The 20,168-nt window shown below is 39.3% G+C and overlaps 1 protein-coding gene across 1 annotated transcript; it reads left to right on the top strand.

The window, feature by feature from the left end:
• The first annotated feature begins 5,684 nt into the window (after window positions 1–5,684).
• On the top strand, window positions 5,685–9,666 carry LOC147852280 (ACT domain-containing protein ACR4-like). Its single transcript, XM_087334114.1, has 7 exons — window positions 5,685–5,819; window positions 6,363–6,408; window positions 6,539–6,653; window positions 6,886–6,953; window positions 7,411–8,055; window positions 8,144–8,248; window positions 8,838–9,666. Exons 1-7 carry the CDS (start codon window positions 5,755–5,757, stop codon window positions 9,177–9,179), a joined length of 1,386 nt encoding a protein of 461 aa, XP_087190240.1. The 5' UTR covers window positions 5,685–5,754; the 3' UTR covers window positions 9,180–9,666.
• The last annotated feature ends 10,502 nt before the right edge of the window (window positions 9,667–20,168 follow it).

Genomic DNA, 20,168 nt, shown 5'->3' with positions numbered 1-20,168 from the left:
GTTATATTCAAAATGGCAAGGAATGGGATATATCATATAACATTAGTTGAACCTTTAGGCTCCTAATGTTGGATCAAGTCCTACAGTGCTTCTTGTTGCTCATTCTTATCATTGATCAATAGTGTATCCTTGAATGCGTAACACATGAAACACTTGACAGATGAATCATTCAACAATGAGATCCCACAAAACAATTCAAGTGTTTCCAAAGACAAAGTGTATGTGGTTGTTCTTGGTGATGCAAAGGCATCTTGACTTGAATGCACATTGCATATGTTTTTGTGTAACATATACACACATTTATGCAATGAGTCTATTGTATTTATAATATATACATATCATATATGTGTCAAAACATGTTCATGCAATGAATGTATATAATAACATAAATATGTGTGATCATGCATTGCAAACATGATTATTGGAACTTGATTTTGTTTGCTAAATAGTTCACATGATCGTGCATGTTGATCATTAAGGTACATGTAGCTTAATAACTGACAAAATACATCTTTTTGTATCTTTATTAAAGAATTATGATATAGTTATAAATAGACAAGTTTATTTAGGGATTCGGAAATTGAAGGAACTTGTCACATTAGACCATTAAAATATACCACGATGGTTTCCTTACATGGAAGTTAGACATGCAAGCATACCAATTTGCAACTGCAAGCAATATGATGCTTCTTTTGTATATGATGTGGTATCAAAGTGGACAACTAGTTTTCTTACGACTATGGATTCATGCGTAATCCTAACTTTGTACTTTCCATTTAACCTCTTAAGTGTATTACTTAGAAAGGCAATATCTGTGCATTATTTTTAGTTCATTCACTGACAAAAACATTTAAAGAATCTATTGATTTACACTAGAAACGATATCATCATGATTTTAGCTTTGTGTGGCATATCAAAAGTTTCCTCAAAAGAAATTTAAATGATTTAAACTGCCTCTTAACATAGACACATTCATGATCAGATCATGAATTACTAATTTTCTAGCACCGAAAGTTGCATCGAAATTACACATGAGTCCTTGCGATAATCAATTGTTGTTAAGGGAAATTAAGGTTTATTCCATAAAAGTTATATATGTTTCACATCTATCTAAGAATGCTTTTGTCAGCATGTGCACAATGTAAAGATTATTACTAGTTAATTATTATTAGTTGTTGGAATGTTCAGTCCGACATTATAAATATATATATATATATATGATCCAAATTATTAAGTCATTTGATTGTAGCTATTTCCTTAAATGAAAAGTTCTTTAACATTGTCTTAGTTCCTAGCTTTGAATAGAAAATGTGGTTGTGTTTTGGTAGTTGGTTAATGTGGCTTAGACTTATTGTCTAGTGTGTGTGGGGGGGGGCGGTTGAGTACCATGCTACAAGAATCTATTTTGGTCGTTGTGCACCTACATAAGGAACACTGAGGAGCGGCATATTAACTCTAAGAAGTTTGTTTAGAATTATTATTTTTAACATGGAACAAAATAGTAGAGACACTAGGAAAGCAATGAATTTCCTTGCATTATAGAGATAACCGGTAGTTTAGTAACTAGTTTATGGATCTAATCGTGGGTTCAATCAGGAAACGTATGTCTATGTGTCAGAATACAACTATTTTTTTTCTGATCAAAGAGAAATTGATGTGCAAAAGCCTTTTTTCTATTTGTTATCCCCTAATTTGCGTAAGTGTCTACTTGGTAATCAACTAGATCAATGGGCTTATCATAAAATAAGTTTAGGATTTTCCCTCTCAACTATTGGTATTCTCTCTGGAGCAGTATGGACCAATATGAAATAGATACTTCATATTGGATCTAAATTTTCTTGCATTAATGCCGGTATGTACTTATGCAACGTGTGGTCAATTAGTAACAATTAGTAGCTAGTATATACACCAAGGATGGAAATGAAGGGAAAGAAAACTTGAACATGATAAAAGGTGACGCATTCCAATAGTATGTGATACTCAAACTCACAAACATTTTCATGGAAAGACATGCATAGTTAATGAATCTCCTCACCAACATCTCAATACACCATCTTATATCGAAGAGAACATGAGCTAAGTTGTCGGGAAGCATGGTGTGGATGACAAACAAGTGAGTGGCCTCTATAGCATATGTGGGTGATGTGTTATTTACACATTCAAAGAAGATGATAATGTTGTTGTTTAGTAGAAAACACGTGCCTTAATATCGACCTTGGGATCCATGATGCCTTTGCCAGGACCTAGTACATCAAAGTTGCAAAAGGTTCTCATTGAATAGACATGAAAGGTAGCCCGGTGCTTGTAGCCCGGCAAGCACCATGAAGAAAGTTGCAATACATCCTATCTTTCAAACCATTTCTTCATATACTACATCTTTCCATACATTGGCATTTTCCTTTTGCACCAGGAGACATGGGATGTTGCTCTCTCAATCCTTCAAAAGTTTCCTTCCATGGTGACTTTCAATATTAAATAAGGTTCTGTATTCAAAGAAATCAAGCAATAGTTTCGTTAACCCAAATCTATCCAAATTTGTCTACCCATAATTTCCTAAAGACGCAAGAATTGATGTAGCAATATATCAATGTGGAAGTATGAAGCCTAATTTGAGCAAAACATTATTGCCTTGGCAAATGAAGTTGATGTGAAAACCAAAGGCATTTGTTTGCATAAGGAAATCTATGCAAGTTTGGCACAGGTAGGCCACATGTATGTGATACTTATTCATTGGAAAACAAGTCAAAAATCAAAGTGAAAACATGAAAATATTAGGTTCAAACACATACTACTCATATCATTTATTCCAAACAACTTTCAAGTTATAAACAAACTGGTGAATTTTGGAAAATTTTGAGGATCAATGACACCCTAAAATCTAAAATAATACAACCAAGGATTTTGTTAATAATGAGATTGTATCGTCATAAAATAAAGACAGTCAAGAGATCTAACATTTGAGGACATTTCAACATATGATGATGTTATGAACATACACAACTATGTTTAAGGTTTGGCTAAAAACTTGTGTGTATGGTGGTTCACATCTCGATGCATGGCCAATTTTTAGAACATTAGAAGTAATCGGGAGGCAAGATATCACAACCCAGTTGGTGGACTTTGTAGGATTTGCTAAGCCACAAACCAATCCTATAACCCCACTATTGGTTGAATTGATGGTCTGATATCGTACAAGTTGTGATACATGAGGCTTGATGTTCATGTTATACGAGAAGGTGTGAGTATTTTTTGTTTGCCCTAGGTCAAAGAGGTGCCTAGGAGCACCAAAAATGGAACATTCAGGATATAGTTAAAAAATGGTTAAAACGTTAGGGTTTTCGAGCAAGTTACCCATCTTAACACTTTAGCAACTTTGTTCTTTCTTATTCATGAATAAAATGCAAGTTTTAAAGCTATGAGGTCGCCGATAATGATAATATCTTATCAATTGATACTATCTAACTCGGAGAATTTCATGTGCATTGACGCCATACACTTATAAAAGATCCATGTCCATCTTTGCACCTATATCAACAAAATCATAATTATGCCAATAGATAGATTAAAACAAGGTGTTGCCTTTGCTTGGGTGATGTACTTAAGTAGATTCTTGCAAAAAAAATACATGGATGCCCCCTTCATGCACCCATGATGTGCCAATATCCATCCCTAGAATGAGTGGTTTTGTCTCCAATGCTATAATGAACACACACATGGCCAACTCCAATGTACTCATTTCTAATTGCTTTCTCTCTCTTGGAGTGCCATTCAATACACATTCTCTATATTTGAATAGCTTTATGTTAAGGTTTTGACAAACTTTGTGTTTGTTGCCTTTTGAGGGCCATAAGAGCCGTGCCCCACTACGTTTGAATAACTTAATATTAACACACACACACACATCCTCTCTCTAATCGAGAGCCACGTACACCATGTCCCACCACGTCTTTTCAAAAGAATCGTGTTTTAAATTCTGAAAACTCTCCAAAACCATTGTTCGATTGATGTTTAGAAAAAGGACCAAGTTCATTCCTTCTTTCTTACTGCTTGGGAATTGTTGTTTTCACTAATGAGCCTAGGGGGGGGGTTGGGGAGTGCCTTTTTGTCATGCATACCACAACAAGGAATTGTGAGTAAAGGTTACAAAAATCTAGGCATTGGGGTAAAAAACTTATATATGTATCATGGATGTATGTATATGAAGTGAGACGTTTTAACCCACCCTTAATACCAACATGTTTCCAGCTGGCAGTGTTGAAAGAAATTCAATCGACGTGTGTGAACAGGCGAGAGGGCACGCACACAGACACACACCGTTTACTTCTTCATTATTTCCAAAGATTTATTTGTCCGAAAGCTTCCACTCTCTCTCTCGTAAATAATGGCTTTCATTACGAAATAAAAAAACACCAACATGACTAGCTTACTAGTAAGTATAGAACCCTTCTATCTAGTGAGCTAAATACTATGACGACGACTACAAACTCAATGCCACCTTACACACCAATTCAAATGGCAAATATGATGATATGTGACCTTATAGAATTCTCTCTCTCTCTCTCTCTCTCTCTTTTATCGTTGTTAGCTTACCTCTGCAGTAAGTTATTATACTCCAAGCACCATTCGAAACCCAAATTTCTCACCTCTCTATTACTTCATACATATCTCTTAATTCACTAGATGCCATTGTGGAATGTAAGGGTTGAACCCATGCCACTCCTAGTCTCCATTGCGCAACCTTACCAACAGAGTTCTCTCTCTCTCTCTCTCTCTCTCTCTCTCTCTCTTTCAACTAGTATGCATTAGCTTGGTGAGTGTGCATGGTGTGTGACGCGAGATCTTTTGAAGTTAACTAGAGGTTGTGGCATTCCAGGGAGGGAAGTATTACAAATCAAGACACACATACACACACATACATACATACATATATACACACACACACACATACACATACATACATACATACATACATCATACATACATACATACATACATACATACATACATACATACATACATACATACATACATCATACATACATACATACATACATACATACATACATACAAAAATACATATGTAATTGTAATTTGTATAAACAAATGTTTGGGGGGGGCGGTCTCTTCGGGGAAGACAAGCATTCACGTCTGTCGGTTGGTGGGCAGCCACGCGCTGACGGACGTGACGTGGCGAGCTCCCTGCCACGCTGGCATGCCGACGTGGAACCTGCACCGCGCCACGTAGGAAGCTGGCGCGTGCTTGCCACGTAGGACCGGGACACGCGGCGAGCGCGTGGATACTCTGGCGGCGCGCTCCTTTTTTTTTTTAATGTTTTATTTTTAATTTTTGTTTTTTTTTTGATTGAGAATTGAAAGTAAGAAAAGGATTTTAAAAAGAAAAGGGAGATATAAAAAAATAGCAAAGAAAACGATTTTTTGATATGTTTTTTTATTTTTTTTCAATTCGATTCGCTTCGATTTTTTGCTGCGTCTTCTTCTTCTTCTTCTTCTTCTTCGTCTTCTGCATTTATTCATTTCTTCGTTCATTTAATCCCATTCCTTCCCTGCATTGTTTCCCCCTTCTTCATTCCATCTCTTCCTGCATTTCTTCATTCAAATTTCCAACCTTTGCATTCCTCTGTCGAACCATTTCCTCTGCATTCTCTCCTCCTCCTCCTCTTCCTGCATTCATTCATAAATCTTTCCGTTCTTGCTGCTTTTCTCCTTCTCTTTCCCTCCCTGTCTTGCATAGCTATGGAGTCTTCTCAGGCTGGTTTTGACGAGTACCAGAAGTTCGTATGGCGCATGAATCCACCAAGGTTTGTACATATACATATACATATACATATACATATACATATACACATGTGTGTCTGTATCTTTCTCTCTGTCTCTAACTATATATTAACATCTATATGTATATATATATATATCTATATTGAAGATTTCTGTCTTCGCTATTCTGCTTTCATTTTGCAAGCTTTCCTTTATTTCTGTTTACGGAAGTGACTTTCAACATATCGCGTGAGATTGACGTGGGGTTAAGAATTAAAGATGGGGTTTCAAAGCAAAACCATGCTTGACTTGGAACAAGTATAATGCGTTAATGACTTAGACAGAAAGTGCCTTGATTAGGCACATGGAAAATCCTTAATCGCACACAGAGAATGTATATCTTATTACACCCTAGGTACAGAAAACCCCTCTAATTAAAAGTAGAATTAGAGACATAATGCTGCATTCAAGGTGTAATTTTTGTGGTTGCACAGCAAATGTATATATGTGTATACAGATATATGGACTCATTTCCTTCATGAGTTTCCTGATCTATCTCTTCTTTTGGTTCTCCTAATTTCATGCAGAATCATTGTCGATAATGAATCAAGTGAAACGGCTACTCTATTCAAGGTAATAATCCCAATCTAATTTACATCTCAATCTTCTTCCATCCACTCTTCCTTCTTCTTTCCTTGTTATTACTTCTTTCATTAATCTCCTTGTGTTATTTTTCTATCTGTTTGTGGTGGTTTTCTTCAAGGTGGATAGCTCAAACCGACATGGCATTTTGCTCGAAGTTGTCCAGATCTTGACGGACCTAGATCTTAGGATACAGAAAGCTTTCATTTCGTCAGATGGAGGATGGTTCATGGATGGTGATTAAAATCACACACACACACACACACTCTCTCTCTCTCTCTCTCTCTCTCTCTATATATATATATATATATATATATATATATCTTCTTTTTCATCTCTTTTGTTCTTTCTTTCCTTATCATCTTCTCCTTCTTTCCTTTTTTCATCATTCATCTTCTTCCTTTTCTGTCTTTTCAGCTGTATCTAACATAATTTTAGCTTTTTTAAACATTTTTCTGTCCAATGCAGTTTTCCATGTCACCGATGCATTTGGGAAGAAAGTCACTGATGAAGAAACCATTGGTTTAATCGAGAAGGTATAGTCCGTCATGACTTATAACCACACCTTCTGAAGATTGCTGAATCATTTCTTTTCATAAATATGAAAAAGTCATCTTAAAGCATTAAGTAAGCACAATATTCTATGACCATAAAATACATATAAAAACACAGTCAACTTAGATAATCTGGGAATGGGATACTTGAAATCGTTGTTTCTTGTGGTAAATCCGTAGTTAGGGATCTCGTAATCAAGGGATTTCCAGTGTAAAGCCATTTTTTTTAGTGAAATATTATAGGAATTGGAATTTAATGATCAAGATCTTTGTTGAAGGATGAAGGAGTTTTGTTATAAATGCCATATATCGTGTTATTTTAGTGTATTTTTTTGTAGCAATTGTAACTCAATTGTATTTGTTATGCTATTTTAAAATAGTTGTAATGCATTTCTATATTGATATATCTGAAGTGAAAAACAATTCTCTCATGGTACAGTGTATAAGCACTAGTCATGAGAATCCGAGAAGAAGAGTGGGAGTTATCCATAAAAAAGAAGACGAAGAAGGAGAACAAGTCTCCCATACAACTATAGAGCTAACAGGAACTGATCGACCTGGTTTAATGTCAGAAATCTCAGCTCTTTTGGCTCAAATGAGATGTAATGTTGTTGCGGCTGAGCTATGGACACATAACATGAGAGTGGCTTGCCTTATTCATGTCACGGATGAAGCAACAAAAGGTCGTATCGAAGATAAATGCAAACTCTACCGGATCAAAGAATCCCTCTGTAATGTTCTGAAAGGAGATAAAGATTCGAAAGGTGCAAAGACCGACTTTATCACCAATGGTGTTATAACTCATATGGAGAGGAGGCTTCACCAGATGATGTTTGCCGATCGAGACTATGAGAAAGAAAATGGCAACTATTATGATGACGAGGAATCGAGCAGTGATTGGGAGCTTAAACATAATGGGAAGATATCGGTGCAAGATTGCGATGAGAAGGGCTACTCTGTGGTACACTTAGAGTGTAGAAATAGGCCAAAGTTGGTGTTTGATACCATTTGCACCTTGACTGATATGCAATATGTTGTGTTCCATGCCACCATTGATACTCACGATGGACAGAGAGCTTATCAAGTGAGTGTTCATGTATTGATATTCTCTTTTTGTGCCTGTTTCGTTCCTTAAATAAGTATCGTGCCTAATGCATGACATGGTTGTATAGGAATATTACATTCGTCACGTAGATGGTTGCACTCTCAATTCGCAAGCGGAAAGAAGAAGAGTTATCCAGTGTCTACGAGCTGCGATAGAACGACGTGTTTCTGAGGTACTGCATTACTGTATAGGGAAATGTAACGTTTTTCATCTTAAATATAACATTATTTGCAATGCGTAGTTTGAAGAATGGTTCACTTTTATTATATGATAGCATTCCATCATAGGTAGCACTACTTATGCATTTAAATTTCTCATATAGTGACCATGCATAATTGTAATTTGGCCTTGAGATGCTCATTTTTAGTTGGATTTATGCCCTAGACATAAGGAGGTAATGTGTCGTTTTGGTGGAACATATGAAATCTTATTTAGAACTAGGAAAATAATATGCTATTACTTGAAGATACCTTCCACTATCCTATTCTAAATTTGATTGGAAGAAGTTGCCTGGTTACTCTCGTGTTTTCTGTCACTTTCGATAGGGGGAGTAAAAGTGAAAACCTTGGCGATATGAAAGAGGGTTTGATGAGTAGCAAAAACTTCCCGATGAAAGGGGTTTTATCATTAGTCACCTTATTTCTAATTTGTCTCTATCTAAAAGCTAATTGTATTGCTCACATTCGCAATATATTATTATGGGATGCGGCACATTGGGGTTTGCATAATAATGTTTGTTTAATTTTGGCTACAATATGCAGGGGTTGAGACTTGAGTTGTGCACGAATGACCGAGTGGGGCTGTTATCTGATGTGACACGCATATTCCGAGAACATGGTCTCTCTGTCACAAGAGCCGGTGTCTCTACAAGAAACAGCAAGGCGTGCAACGTCTTCTATGTCAAAGATGCATCGGGAAGGCCGGTAGATGCCAAGGTGCTTGAATCTGTGAGGAGAGAAATAGGTCAAACAATTCTTAAGGTCAGTGAAGTACCAGCCGCTCTAGAGACGCAAGAAACACGGCCGAAATTCTCTCTTGGAAACCTTTTCGGAATGCCTTCTCAAGTTCTTCATAGCCTTGGCTTGATCAAGTCTTACTCATGATAACACTAAAACCCCCCTTTTAACCTTAGATCCCCCTTCATAGCCTTGGCTTGATCAAGTGTTACTCTTGAAAACACTAGCATCATAACATCATAACATTGGAACCCTAAACCTTAGATCCCCCCTAGATCACCTAGAGAATTTTGAAACCTCGGAGGTCCATCATTCTTTTTTTTTTTGGTGCCCACTTACGCTCCACAGTGGGATGTTATTGACAACACAAGAATCGGCGAAAGGAGTCCTCTCCCTATGTGTATATACCTTCTTACCTTGACTTTTATTTTTTCTCTTCTTGTCATGCTTACTTGGCTTCCCATCACAGTTCTTCTAGAGCATGCCAAAGGTGTAGGGGGGGGGGGGGGGTTCTTCCAAAAACATGGACTAATATAGAAGAATGGAAAGGCTTGTAAAAAAGATATAAGGCTTATTTTTGTATGCTATCACCTCATGATATTTTTATTGGTTAAATTGAGAGCACTTGGCAATTTTTTTTGGGTTTTCCCCAAACATGTGTTTTTTGTCGGTGATAGATGAATCAGCAAGATTTTGGCCTAACAGATAACTAGAATTTGCCGAGGTTGTTGGCTCTTATACTGGATTGCTAGTGCAACATAAATAAATATTTGTTACGATGATCAGTGTTGCCTACGAGGTATCTAAAGTTTGATGCGATTCAGACCTTGTTGCGACAAAAGTTAGCATGCCAATCGTTGGTAATGGTGTCAACCTCTTTGATATTTGTGGTGTATAGTTATAACCTAGTTTCTACACGTGCTATTAAAGGCTCATTATTCTTTACTGGTACACAAAGATCGAGGAGAGTCACGAAAGAGGGTTTCATGCTCTTTTTGAAATTCTCTATATATGTCTAGAAGGTGACTTATAGAAAAAGGTAAGAAGAAAAAGGAAAGGAGTCTTTGATTAATGCTCAAGCGTACTAGATTACTCCTCATTCCTACTTTTGGCTCCATTAATCAAACATCTGTGGTGTCTCTCCAATGGTGAGAAAGACGGGATTTCCAAAGGTGTATAATGTGTGTCTTAACAAAATGTAACCGATTCTAGTATAGAATGATATAAATCCTTCACAGACACATTTGTGCTCATTTTACTACCTTTTTCTTGATAGCTTAGCAATAGGCACATGGAATTTGCTTGGTTTGATGCACACCTTATTATTATGTAATAAATATATGCCCCCTACCTTCTTATGGCTACTTTTTGTTTAATTTGTTCCTTTCCTTCACTTTTTGACTTAATTTGAATGATAATCAAAGGTTGAATGAATGAATGGGTGCTTTTTCCTTCTAGGGAAGAGAGTGTGGTCTCCCTCTCAAGCTACGCAAGCAAGCTTATAAAGCTACTTTTTATTTTGGCCTTGTGCTATGTGAGCAACAAAATCTTTCCGCAAAAACATGTCCCTTCTTACACTCTATTGAACCACCCGCCTCACAGATAGGAACAGAGACTTTAAAATATATGAGGCAACTATATTCAAACAATGGGTTTTCATGTAGAAGGTAATTAGGGCTGGGCAAAGTGTATTGTGATATGACATGATAGAATCGTATTGGAAATACTTGTTAGCAACTCTAACTCACAACAAGTGATCCTAGAACATGTTTGCCAAACCCTCACACATGTTGGCGGTTCATGGTTGGAATCCCAACTTAGTTATCACTCTTCGAATGGACTTCAAGTAGGGGGCTTGTGCATTATCCTTGTTTAAAGAAACTCAAAGTCTACTAGAAACATCTAATGCATGATGACAAGCCCTTTGGCTACATCGTTTGAGCTTTGTGTGTAGGCGAAAGTGTTATCGTGTTTAGAAACATAAGCTTGTTGCTCCCACCATTGTTTGCAAACAGCCACGATCATATACAGAGTTGGCTGACCTCATCATGGGTCAACATATTTTTATCTATGAAAAGTAGATAAAATACTTGTAAATACATGATCTTTTATAACATTGCAATATTATGTCCTCAAAAACTTAAGTGTTGGGGCCAATAAAGACATTTAATTCTCATTTACCAACACATAGTTCCTAGATCTATATGTATATCTACAAAAGCCTTGCTATAAATTTGGTTTCCCTTATAAACAATACCATGTCCACATTAAATTGCAACTAACAAATACATTATAATATTGGGCGTGAAAAAGTAAATTTAACCAAATTGAAGAGACATTACACAAAGTTTTTGCCTTTTCCACCTAGCATTTTGTTTTTTCGAGTTTCTAAGTCTCAAAAGTTGACTCCACAAAATAATATACTTGTTGAAGTCTGTTTGGTTATTAGTTTCTATTTTAGATTAAGATTATTTCTTTTTTATTTTTCATGAAATTAGAAAGGGATGCCCTTGTAAGAGCGATGACATGCATACAACATGACAATTAGTTGCATAGTGATGTCCATGCCACATGTTATGGGATACAATACAAAAGTAGTCCATTTAAAGAAAACATTGAGTTACACAATACTCCAAAAACCATTTCACAAATTGATCCATAAAAGCCTCGAAAGAAGATACAATGTTTGAGAAAACCAGAGGGTGCCTCATATTTTAAGAAGATTGGGGATAACGATACTTATTCTTTTGTGGGTCGGATTAAAGTAAGAATTATATGTACATTTCTATGTGCTCATCAGAATATTTGTTAGCATATTCTTCTATTATGCTCCTCCGTATGGATCAAATTTCCATGTGTCGGATACCGCATGATCTTCAACTTTGAATGCCTTAAGTTATTTACTAGGATGTATAAGAGTCCCTTAAACAAGAAACTACTATCGTGGCTCTTGTGTTGGCCAAGTTATTACTTTCAAGTCAATCAATCTATTTATCTAGGTATTCATTGATTACAAATGGGTTCATCAATTCTTTAATAAATATTCATTTGGAGCTTCTAACATGATATATTTACTTATACAAGAAAGTCTATTTCAAAGGCAATTTAAAAAATGTGGGTGTAGGAAATAGAAGAAGATTTTTTTTTGCACATGTTTATTGATGCACTAAACCTATATTTTTGAAGTTCCCATTGTCGCTAAATGTATCACAGTTCAAAGAGGATACAACCAATACTAAGTCTAAAACAAATTACCTTAGGCGTATCGTTGTAATTGGTTGTCAAGAACAATAATTTTACTCTTGGTTATTTCAAAGTTAATCTTTAACATGTTTTAATTGGTTTTAGGCTTTACAAAAGATATTTCTTTTAAGAATGAGTCTCCTAAAGACATTACGTTTGAGTTGTTCGCTATATAGAATTAAACTTCAAATGTGGTTAACAATCTGAATGTTAAAATTCACCTCTATTATGATAAGTTTTCACACGAGAGACATATTGCAACTCATTTGTATCATTGTTATGTTATGGAAATTTGTATGCATTGTCAAGGGGCCAAATGAAAAACTACGCCAAATTAGAAATGGAAAACAAAATAATGACAAAGAAATTTATTGTAGGCAAGAAAAAATAGAGCTACAAGATTATGTAAAAGACTAGTGTTGAATTTAATGGTTTGACAACATTGAGATCTTCCATGCATATAATAGTCCTAGTCATGCATTTAGTATGCTCATGACAACATCCTCCTTCAATCATGAGTTTCCCAAGTTGCAATGCATGATGGGAACTTGGTTTATTAAGTTACTTTATTAGAATGAGCAGGATTCCCCAAAAGTTCCCAAGTCCAATTACTTGGCAAATAATGAATTTATGTGGTAGTATAACTTGTTACTCATGAACTTGGAGTTCAAAACAACTTTGACCTCAAATTCTAGTTGAGTGAGACGCATGACTGCATGACTGAAACCATCTGATCTAGAACGGGACTCAAAGCACAATCTTCCATTAGTGGCATGTGGGACATAGGGTGGAGATGCGTATGTGAAGGGAGATCTAAACAAAATGTCACATGATTGATTTAGGTTGATTATTACGAAAGGTGCAAGGCATTGATAATCTAACTTGTTGCATGACCTAGTCATGTTACATTTTAATAGCCACATACAATCTCCAACATGAAACCTTGGTTTCTCTAAGGAAGAGTTGAGGTGATGGCTATTTGTGGTTGATTTATGTGCATCTTGTTCAAGATGCAAACGAAAAGAATGCTTGACTTGATCAATCTTTTGGAGTTGTACTATAGAATGTTTAGTTGTAGGATTCCTATAGACTTTTGTAAAGGAATAGCGTGCGGAAGCTTATGAACAATAGACACAACTGACTTAGCCAGACAACAACAAAGAATAAAGTATATGGGGTGAGAGAGAGAGAGAGAGATTGAGTGAGTAGACAAACCAAATTCTATTACAAGAAAAATGACTCAATACATACAAATGTGCTCATAGAGCACTTTTTATAAAAGTTCTCAAAAGCACCAACAAAAGTACTGACACATACTTTAACGCTCATTAAGTGAGTCTAACACTAATTAGCCTATAATAGGCCTATTTACTAAAACTAGGCATATAGGCTCCCTAACGGCATGTTGGATTCCACCCAACTTGACCATCCGATTCGTCTTACGGCTTATTCAACTAATTCGGACCTGGCCGATCGACCAATGTCCGATCCGACTTTCGGCTTATTAAGACGATTGACCCATGTTCATTGTGTCAACATCAACGGTTCCAACCTCCAGTTTCTCCTGGCGCCTTCACGCCTTGCTCGCGATCCTCGTCTGGTCTGGTCCCTCCTCCCACGTCCCCTCTGGTTCAATGCTCCTCGACCCATTTGGTTCCTGTAAAAGATATTGTGCTAAAGCTAAGACAAAACCGGCTAGCCCGAATACCAACAGAACACAAAGTGGAGGTTTAATGGAAAACTTGAATACATGGGAGAGAGAGAGCGAGAGAGCAGAACAACATAAACTTAATTCAAAAAATAACACTTTCTACCTACAAATTTCCTACAGAACACTTTTTATACAAGTGCTTAAAGGACTGACATGTACCTCAATGCTCATACGAGCGACTGACACTAACTCCAAGGAATATGCCTACGTACTAGGCTAGATCCATAGACCTTTAATGGCCTACCGGTTACAATCCGATTCGGCTCATGGTTGCGGATACCTATCCGATTCTCCGTTCCGGATACCGATCCGGCTCTAGTTATTTAGCTGATCTGGATCGGGTTGAGCTTGTCCGCTACACTCCCTCTCAAGCTCAACTTGAGGTCGAATCACTCTTTTAGTGTCTGCCGAGCCTTGTAGTTGGTTTCTTCTAGCGTCTTCTCACCTTGCTCGCGCTCCTCGACCCGTCCGGTCCCGCACACCTCGACCTTCTCGGTCGGCTTGTCTGCTCATAAGGCCCATCTCAGCTCCTTCGCTGTTGGGACTCCGGCGCTTCTCGACCCGTCGGTTCCTCCGTGTCGATGTTGACTTATGCTGCCTCCTTGTCCGTTTGGGCTTCAGTTGATCCGGCTTATTCGAATCAAACACCTCTTCTGAATTGGGTGCCTCTGATTCATTCCATCTCTTGTCTGAATTGGCTGTCTCCAATTCGTCCTCGATCTTCAGGCCTTTTACCACATCAGACCATGTCCAGTTCTTGGCCTTGTTTTTCTGGTTGACTCTGTCATTCTCGACTCTGCCACCATCTCCACTTGTGTTGTCCTCCATAAGAGGACAAACGTAAATAACGCAGGATAAAGAGGCATATTAATTATAATAGAAGCGTTGAAGTAACACGTGTAACGGTTCACGAGGGAAACGTAACCGACTAGGCCATATATATATAAAGGGCATATGAACATTGTAAAGGGTTACCGCATTTCTGAGCACAGTCGTTTAATATAGTTTCTGTCTTCTTTGAGCTCCGTCTTTTATCTCTGGGCTCTTCTTTGTTGTCTCTGTGTGATAGTTTAAGCGTAAGCGTGTAAAAGGAGTACATGTACGTAGTTAAGCACATTAGGAGCTCGATTGTAGCCGTCTCAAGTTTTATGCCTTTAGTAAACACACTCTAACGGTATAAGTCAATACGCTCCATGTGCTACACAAGATCCTACCCTTGCACCACGATCACCTAGATACCTACCTCGAAGGACTGACGGTAGGCCATGTTCCTAACTGGCAACACTTTTGGCACGCCTGGTGATCTGTTAACCCTCACAACCGAGCAGCAAGGGACGGATGTCTAGCCGCCAACATAATAGAGAACCCACTCGACAAGATTGACCACTGACCAGGTCAGTCACCTGATAGACAGAAAAACGCGTTGCGCGAAAACCGTGCCTCAGTGACCGCGCCCCTTCTCTCCTGGAGTATACGGTAGAATCCATGCTCACGAAGCAAAGTGGCATCGGGCAGGAAGCCTTATCACCACTGGATCAAGCTAGAGTTACAAAGGCTCACAAAAGCCTCACCCTGATAGCATCAATAATCCCTTTCTCAACACAACCGTCGCAACCAGCATGACTTTCTCCTACCCCCATTTCAACGGTGAAACCGACGCCGCGAGCCACATTCGGTCGTTCCTCAACGTTTGGAACGCTAATCACATGGCACAACGACTTCCGAAGGTGGAAGCGCACACATCGAAGATCGCCGAGTTCAGGATAACCTTGGACGACCGCGTTGCTCGTTGGCATTCCCAACTCAATATCATGTCATTTGCGACGTTTGACTAGCTTCAATCGTCATTTTTGTGATTCTTCCATTGGAGTGTCCCACAGTGTGAGATTATCTACCACTTTACACCATTAGAAAACTTTAGAAAGAGTCTGTTGCTGATTTCAGTCTGCGATTTCAGAGCCTACGACGTCAACTCACACGCGTTCCGACGGAGGACGAGGCTAAGGACACATTTTTTGCAGCGTTAGGACGACCCCTCAAGACTACACTAATTATGGAAAATGTGAAGGACGAGACGACGAACATGGTTATCGAGCGGGCATTGCAGCTCGAACTAGAAGACGAGGATGAAGGATTATCCATGGCATCGCTTCGGCATGCGTTGCCCCAAGACGAGGAATATCGGTTCCGCCAGGCCATTCAATGCACAATCTGCTTGAACTCAGGGCACTCCGCGGTGGATTGTAATATGCGGATACATTGCCCCATTTGCCATTCACGAGTGCATACGGTGGACCAGTGCGAATATAATATGCTGAACAGGGCCACGCTGACAGTTCGCCGTATGGAACCACAACGACAATACCGCCGAAATGACCAAGGCCTTTAGGAAGAACGTTACCATAATACGGTGTCGTGCCTTTCGGCTCCGGATCGTTGCGTGAGTCGGGCGGAAACCATTGAGGTTTTGGACTAGGAGAAAAGAAATTCTAAGGCAATGAAGAATATGAAATATTTTGTAAGAAAAAAAGATATGAAAAACTCGTGAATCCCAGGAGTATAGTGTATTAGTGAGTACTCAGATTAAGAGAGAAAAATAGTTAGCAAATTCGTGAATCCCACGATTATATTATATTAATCAACCCTTGTAAAATAAGCAACCCCTTCTATACATCTTCCTCTCTTCCTTATATAGTGTTGGAAGAGTCTAAGTATATCACATGCAAGCATCATGCTTTTCCTAACTTTAGTTTTCATGCACACTGCATGTGCATGATTAGCTTTCTATCCCATTTTTTTCTTTTTAACTCAAGTGTATATGCATGAATAACTTTTTGTTCCATGCATATCTAGAATATTTACATGGGATAAAGTTTAATATAACTTTAAAATTCATAATATGCTAGTATAGTGGTAAGGCTTAAAAATTGTTAACATGGAGGTATAGGGTTCAAATCCTGCCCTATGCATGAAACGATCTTTTCTTCTATTTACAAATTTGTCTCTTCATCCGGTGAGAGACTTTCACCGGCCTTCTTTATCCGATCTTGCCGGTTTTGCTTGATCCGGTTCTTACCGGTTCCTCCTTGCCGATTCCATCCGGAGCGACAAAAATGTAATTTTCACGTAGTGTACGAATTACACTACGACACTCGCCCCCTCCAAACCCGCACATCCTCCGGTATGTGCCGAAGTTCCCGATGCTCGTTGTTCCTCTTCATCCGTAGCACTCTCTGATTCTTCCCGTATGTTGATTATCAGTTAAAGACCACTTTCTTCACTTTCCGCATCACCACGATCTTTGTCCGATTGCTCCTCGTTGTCGGTCTTGTTTAAGCTTACATAAGGTTCTTTGTCAGTTCGCTTCTTGAAAATCTTCACCCGTTTCCCCGCTATAGGCACCCGTAGTACTGTTCCATCCAACTTGCATAGTCGGTAAGTTCCGTTGTCGAAAACTTTCCGAACCTCGTATGGCCTGAACCACCTTTTCGCGAACTTCCGTATCGTTGTATGTTGATGATCCAAACTACTGTCATAGACAATCACCCAATCTCCTTCTTCAATCTTTCGTGGTCGTAGTCAGTGCTTTGTGTTGCATGCTTTGGCAAGTGCTTTGACGATCGGACTATGTCCTCGTTTGATCTTCCTGTTGGCTTCCGGATTGTATGCCGTTGTCAGTGTTAACCGAACTCCATGTTTGGCGAAGAATCCCCTAGCTTTGTCTGAGTCAAGTTCTCCTTGATCCGCAATCACTTGTCCTACGCACCTGTACCTGCAAAACACCTCCTCCAAAAGAAATTGGCACACCGCAGAACATGTCTTCCTTCGTAGCGCCCGACCTTCTACTTGGTTTGTGAGATCTTCCCTAGCTAACACCAAGTACTTCTTTTGTCCAATCCCGGTTGGCATGGCTACAATATCGACCATCCACTTGGAGTTGATTGTCGGTGAGAATGTCGGATGTAACTCATCTCGGTGTCGAACTCCGGAGTAGATTTGACACTTCTCGCAGCTTTCCGTGAACTCCGTTATATCTTTGTACATGTTCTTCCACCAATATTTTTGTTTGATTTTCACAGAAGTTGCCCATGTTCCTCGATGTCCAGCCCAATCGGATTCGTGAAATTCGGACATTATCCGGTTTCGTTGCTCTTTCGTCCCGACTACCCGAAGTGGTATGCCATCTGGTCTTTTCAGCTCCCTCCATATTAATCCATTTTTCAAGAAGAACTTTCGGACTTGCCGCTTCTTACTTCGGATCTCGGCTCTCTTCTCTTTATTGTTTGATGATTCCTCGATTTCTTGTAGCACTTTCCCGATCAACAAGCTTTCTCCCTCGTATTCTTCTTCCCGGAATTCTCGGATTACGTTCACCCGGCATATGTGCTCCGAAGCAAAGTAGTCTTCGGAAACTTCTTCATTATCGGATTCGGTTATGTCATCTCCGAACCGTGCCCTTGATAGCATATCCGCAACCGCCTTGTCTTTTCCGGAGATGTGTCGTACCTCCGGATTAAGGGACTTAACATATGCAATCCACCTTAGCATAGCCACATCCGGTATCGTGCAACACCGCATCATCCCGAGTATCGGAAGACAATCCGTTTCAATCACTACTTCGGCTCCGATCAAATAATCTCGATCCGATTTGATTGCCGACACGACTCCCCATAATTCGTTTTTGACTTGTACATATCCGCGTTGTCTTTCGTTGAGAACCTTTGCTCCGGATCGGATCGGATATCGCGAACCATCCGAGTTGGATTGATTGATGATCCAACCGGATTTTGCCCTCCATAGTGATTTCTTGAGCTTCTTCACGGCTTTGGTATGCTCCAGTTTCCATTCGAACTTCTTACCCTTCCGCAACAAGTGATAGAGTGGGTCCGCAATATGTGCATAGTGCGGAATCCATATGTGGTAGAATGCACATGCTCCAGGAAACCTTCGGACTTCGGATTGTGACTCGCATACTTCTTTCATAGCTTGAATCGCATCGATCTTGGTTGGTGACGGTCTTCGGCCATAGGGCCCGCATAGATGGACGACTACCAATATTTCTTCTTGTCCGAATGCTAATTTCTCTCCAGAAAGTGTTAGGTGCACATCTTCTAACTTTCGAAGCACTTTCTCGCAATCACGAATATGGTCGACTACGAACTTTCGGCATCCCCGATCATCCATAGTTTCATCTTGTTCTTCTACCGCGCATCCTTTCATCGGAATGTCATCTAGGAACGGCATCGTTATCTCTAGAATGCAATCTCGAAGCACCTTGTTCATCGCGTTCATCATATGTGCAACCGAATTTGTCGCTCCTTGTGGTAGTGTGCACATACGGACTAATCCTATCGGTGTCCGCATGGTAGTGATGTCTCGGCTTTCCATGGCTAGTTGGAATTGGTCATACCCTGAGTATAGGTCTCCGATGGAATATATTGCACGAACGGCATATTCTTCCGCAAATTCGTCCGGTTCGTGACCTTGTTCACCGGTTGCAAGTCTTGGATAAATCAGAGTGACCTATTCTTCTTCAGAACCGTAAACCATCGATTTGAGTACGGAGCGTTTGATGGCTCTAGAATCCCCATCGCCACCTTCTCCTTGAGCAAGTTGATGATTTTGGGAATATGCGCCCGCGGCACCGGAATCGGCTTCAGGTTCCATGGCACATGGTCAATTGTGAAGATCACCATCGGCTCCACTATCTTCGGATCAACGTACCCTATCTCCTTCGATGTAAATGCAAATGCTTTCCCATGTTGTTCCAACATCCCACCGAATCTTTCTTCTTCATTTTGTAAAAGGAAACCACCTCCACCGATCCGAAGTTTCTTCCGGGTCTCATCCGGGAAGGCATGTCCGATATCCACGGACTTTCGAAGTGTCGGATCTCCTGAGTCTTCTTTCCTCTTTTGTTCGCTATCGGCGGGTAGTGGTCCCGCGGCCGGTTTCACCTTCTTCTCCACGGTCTTGTATTTCGTACTTACCATTGCTTCTTCTTTGCCGAGCGCATCTAGCCCCATTTTCGCAATGATCTCATACATCTCCACCGATTCCACCGGGACTACCCGATCTCCCTGGCTTGTATCTTCCGTGAGCTCTTCAAGTCGTTGTAGCGTGCTCCCATAGAACACTTATTCGACTATTCCCATGATTTCTTTGTCTTCTTTTATTATTGA

This window comes from Azolla caroliniana, unplaced genomic scaffold, assembly GCF_043228905.1.
Source record: "Azolla caroliniana isolate FFs.n. ecotype wild unplaced genomic scaffold, voAzoCaro1.0.p SCAF_18, whole genome shotgun sequence".
Taxonomy (NCBI): Eukaryota; Viridiplantae; Streptophyta; class Polypodiopsida; order Salviniales; family Salviniaceae; genus Azolla; species Azolla caroliniana.
Note: the sequence above shows the minus strand (reverse complement) of the source record. Positions and strands in the feature narration are given on the sequence as shown.